At 39.5% G+C, this 5,000-nt stretch overlaps 1 protein-coding gene across 6 annotated transcripts in view; it reads right to left on the minus strand.

The window, feature by feature from the left end:
* The window catches only part of LOC143028142 (uncharacterized), a 409,694-nt gene that overhangs the window by 69,735 nt on the left and 334,959 nt on the right, over window positions 1-5,000 (minus strand). For all 6 annotated transcript variants that reach the window (XM_076189817.1, XM_076189819.1, XM_076189816.1 and 3 more), the window contains exon 5: window positions 2,817-2,892. In XM_076189817.1, the coding sequence (XP_076045932.1) occupies window positions 2,817-2,892 (76 nt within the window). The remainder of the gene's footprint in view (window positions 1-2,816; window positions 2,893-5,000) is intronic.

Raw genomic sequence — 5,000 nt, forward strand, 5'->3', positions numbered from 1 at the left:
TTAGATTTAAGAAGGTACAGTAAACTAAAGTTGAACGTGTATTTCTTTTTCGCTTTTAGGTCTTTTGGTTTCCCTGGCTTGCTCGCTTGATCCTTCCCACACTCAATCCAGAGAGGATCTGATGACAGAAAATGGGTACAAAGACTATCGCACATGAAAATTTCAAAATTATTCGAATTTAAACGAAAATGTCCATCGTTTCCTCATCGTATGAATGAGTATATACTCTGGGTTCTGGATTTAGGCTCAGTGGCTCACAAAAAATAAACTAAAATAAAACATGTAAATAAATAAATGCTGAAAAACAGATTCAATAATGTGAAAATTTTCAACGATCGAATACGCTTTTGGGACACACCTTGTATATGTATATATACATGTACGAATCAACATACAAACAAACAAATTGACGTGCACAAAATAGGTACATAAAAACGTACAAACAAATCGGAATGCAGACCTCCAACTCTTGACAAAAGAGAACGAATGCAGCCTCACAAGGCCAATATCTCGCTCCTTATTTTTTCTTTGCTTTTTTTTTATGAAATGAACCTCGCAATTCAGGGGACTAAGAGAAGGGACGTCTTTCAACAAAACACGAAAAGTAAAGGAAGATAAACGGGCAAATGAAAATGGGGACAAGTGACAAGTATCTTGAAAAAAAAAAAAAAAAAAAAACACTACGGTGCCTGGGTGAGCCAAAACGTTTCTACTATCGACTTGCATTTTTTTTCTACCACTTGGTCACACAAGGAGATTTGGCAACAAGCGATTTTTTCTCTTCCCCCTTCCCCTCCCCTCCTCTCCCTCCTTCCTCTCCACTTCCCCTCCCGCTCATCCCCCCTTCTCCTCCCCTTCCCTCTCCTCCTCCTCCCTTCTCCCCTCTCCTCTCCCTTTCCCTCTCCTCTTCTCACCCTTCTTTCCTCCTCCCTTCCTTTCCCCTCTCTTCCTCTCTCCTCCCCACTTCCCCTCCCCTCTCCTCCCCACTTCCCCTTCCCTCCCCTCTCCTCTCCCATTCCCCTTTCCTTCTCCCATTCCTCCCCTCTCCTCCCCTCTCCCGTCCCCTGACCAAAAGCAAATCTACACTGATACAACGCAGCTGCACGTTTACAGTGAATAACTGGAGGGCCGCAGACCCACAGTGTTTGGCAAAGGTCCTCTGATCTTCCCTTAGCTCTCTGGGAAGAGATTTTATACTTCTGTGTTATGTTTCTGTGGGACTTTTTATGTCGCCGGCTGAAAGTTGGAGGAGGACAAGAGCAGTCGCCGATTGTCCGCGCTCCATGCGAGAAATTACGAAGACAATACAATTAAAATTGGTCAAATTGAAGAATCACTCAAGCACGGATTTTTGACATGAAACTTATATTGTCCAACCTAACCTAAACGTAACGTAATCTAACCTAACGTAACCTAACCTAACGTAACCTAACGTAACGTAACCTAACCTAACCTAACCTAACAACATAACCTAACCTAACCTAACCTAACCAAAGTAACCTAACGTAACGTAACCTAACGTAACGTAACCTAACCTAACCTAACGTAACGTAACCTAACGTAACGTAACGTAACCTAACCTAACGTAACCTAACCTAACCTAACGTAACCTAACCTAACGTAACCTAACCTAACGTAACCTAACCTAACGTAACCTAACCTAACGTAACCTAACCTAACGTAACCTAACCTAACGTAACCTAACCTAACGTAACCTAACCTAACGTAACCTAACCTAACGTAACCTAACCTAACGTAACCTAACCTAACGTAACCTAACGTAACCTAACCTAACGTAACCTAACCTAACGTAACCTAACCTAACGTAACCTAACCTAACGTAACCTAACCTAACGTAACCTAACCTAACGTAACCTAACCTAACGTAACCTAACCTAACGTAACCTAACCTAACGTAACCTAACCTAACGTAACCTAACCTAACGCAACGTAACCTAACCTAACGCAACGTAACCTAACGTAACGTAACGTAACCTAACGAACCTAACTTAAGGTAACCTAACTTAACGTAACCTAACGCAACGTAACTTAACCTAACGCAACGTAACTTAACCTAACGTAACCTAACCTAGCCTAACCTAACCTAACTTAACCGAACCTAACCGAACCTAACCGAACCTAACCGAACCTAACCGAACCTAACCGAACCTAACCTAACCTAACCAACCTAACCAAAACCTAACCAACTTAACCTAACCAAACCAACCTAACCTAACCTAACCAACCCTAACGTAACCTAACCTAACGTAACGTAACGTAACCTAACCTAACGTAACCTAACCTAACCTAACCTAACCTAACCTAACCTAACCTAACGTAACCTAACGTAACCTAACGTAACCTAACGTAACCTAACGTAACCTAACGTAACCTAACGTAACCTAACGTAACCTAACGTAACCTAACGTAACCTAACGTAACCTAACCTAACTTTACCTAACACAACGTAACCTAATGCAACCTAACTTAACCATACCATAGGAAAAAAAATATATATATATATATTATATATATATATACATATATATATATATACATATATATACATATATTATATATATATATATATATATATATATTTTTTTTTTTCTATGCGTTTGTGTGACACTGGAATAGAACCTAAAATTGACACGAGACACCTTGGCCAAAGTTGACGAGTTTAGAAATGGACACTTGGGGAGACAATCCTCTCTGATGTCCATATGGCAGGATGATCACTAACAGTTACCTGTCACTGGCCCCTCCAGTTTGTGAAACGAGTTGTTATTATTTTTATCATATATAGAAAGACTTACTTGCAAGTAGGGGTCTGTAGGCATCTCCATTTCTATACTTTCTGTCGAATCTGAACTTTGTCTGCGTCGCATTTTGCTGAAAAAGAAAAAAATTAATTAGATAAATATATTAAATCATATAAAGGAGATAAAAATAGTATAGTGCTTGTTGACTACATCTCAAAAAATCCTATAATATTCTACAGTTCTATGTAAATATTTCTAAACATTGTAAATACGGTTTTATTGGCTTTCATTGCTGATTATTTTATATATATTTTATATATAATATTGCCCTTGTAATACAACGCGTTTTCGTGTACAAAAATATAAAAGATATCCAACAAAATTGGTTTATCAGTACAGTCAACACCGTTGGGTGGGTCAGTAGCTTTGACCAACACTTTACATGTGAAACAACCCTGTTACTATAGTATAAACCTGATGCTACAACTTAACAGGAGGTCGCCATTACTCAAGTCATATTGAGGATATACAAAACTGACCCACCAGCTACCAAGAATAAAGTTATAGCTGCATAGGTCTCATCAGTTGATAGTGTCAGCTATAGTAGGTCGGTAATGTTGAAAATGTATATAATGAATAAACAAACAAATAAATAAATGTTCAATTATTTTACATTCAGTTCTTATATTTATGGTCACCCCTTAATCATTATAGTTTTCTTTGGATAGAATGTAGGTTGGGTCCTCTGGCTTATGGTTTTCCTGAGAAGTCAGAAGATGATACAAGATTGTCCATCTTAAGACTTATTTCCATTGTGGTCCTCACTAGCGGGGTGGGTTCGAACCATCGCTTGCCTTGACCGCCGCTCACAAGAAGTGACAAACTGGCTCGCTCGGAAAAGAGGAAGAAGGGAAGTAATATAAATACAGTTTTCTGTGCCGGTGACCTCTCAAACTTAGAGATCCTCAATGTTTGGTTTATGAACTCTTTCCAAAGCTATATAACAATACAAGAAAGCATGTGTTGCATAGAGAACCCTCGAAGAAGATGCTCACGGCGGGGGCAAATTGACGGAACCTGTCGAGAGTTGTTTGGAATGGGATGGGAGGCAGCATGGGAGCTTTCTCGAAGAGACCGTGGGGACTGGCGACAGCGTGATAGTGAAGTTCGCGCTCCGCGACGTATACTCTAATTGATAGCGATGTAACCGGACATTTCCTTCCGAACTCTGGGAAAAATCTAAATATTGGAGAGTTCCGATTTTGAGAGATTCCCCAAGAAGAAAACTATTAGTACCTGCAACATTCCCAAGGCTTAATCGTGCACGACCTAATGTACCTTCTGGAGAAACGAGTCCGCAAGAACTCGTTATTCCGACATGGTCTCTGCCCACGCGAGGCCAGCGTTCTGAAGCCGCTTTTACGAAGTCCAGCCCCACTGCAGACCCAGTGACCCAAGCGGATGTTGAAATCTCTCCTCGATACTCACGTAGAGTAGAAGAGAGACTTCACGGTAGTAAGATAATTAGGTGGAGGACAATCAGACTGACGATAGTTTGGCCAAACAACACTTAGGCCCGTCGACAGTGTTATACATAACCTTCGGTCATGCTACATACATATATATACATATGTATACATACATATATATATATATATATATATATATATATATATATATATATATACTCATACTACGTAGTACTTGTACTCTAGTTAGGATAGCTCGAAAGCGTCTAAACCACCAAGCGGATATCTGAATATAAAATAGAAACTATAACTCAATGTTGAAATATAGACACTATTTTACTAATTTCTATTTATAATGATCAACAATTAAGCTAAATTCAAAGTTATGTAAAGCGAATATATATAATCAATTTTTGCATGTAGTATAGTTATCAACATTTGAATATGTGCAAGATGTAATCTTTGTTTGTAAATAACGTACTAGTAACACCTAGAACAAGAAAATTAGTTCAATGTGTCCCTATAGGGGTCTCTGCAGACCGAGGGACGCGGAGATGGTCCAGAGACAGTTCAAAAGGACCAACAACAGTAAGACATAGAACAAGTTAAGCAAAGCTGAGCAAAGCTAAGCAAAGCTGAGCAAAGCTGAGCAAAGCTGAGCAAAGATGAGCAAAGCTAGGTAAAGCTAGGCAAAATTCAGTTGAGAAGAGCCGAAGTGAGCCGAGCTGAGCTAAGCTAACCCAACTCAACCCATCCCAAATTATCTATC

The sequence above is a fragment of the Oratosquilla oratoria genome, chromosome 9 (assembly GCF_046742065.1).
Source record: "Oratosquilla oratoria isolate Oo_2021 chromosome 9, ASM4674206v1, whole genome shotgun sequence".
Classification (NCBI taxonomy): domain Eukaryota; kingdom Metazoa; phylum Arthropoda; class Malacostraca; order Stomatopoda; family Squillidae; genus Oratosquilla; species Oratosquilla oratoria.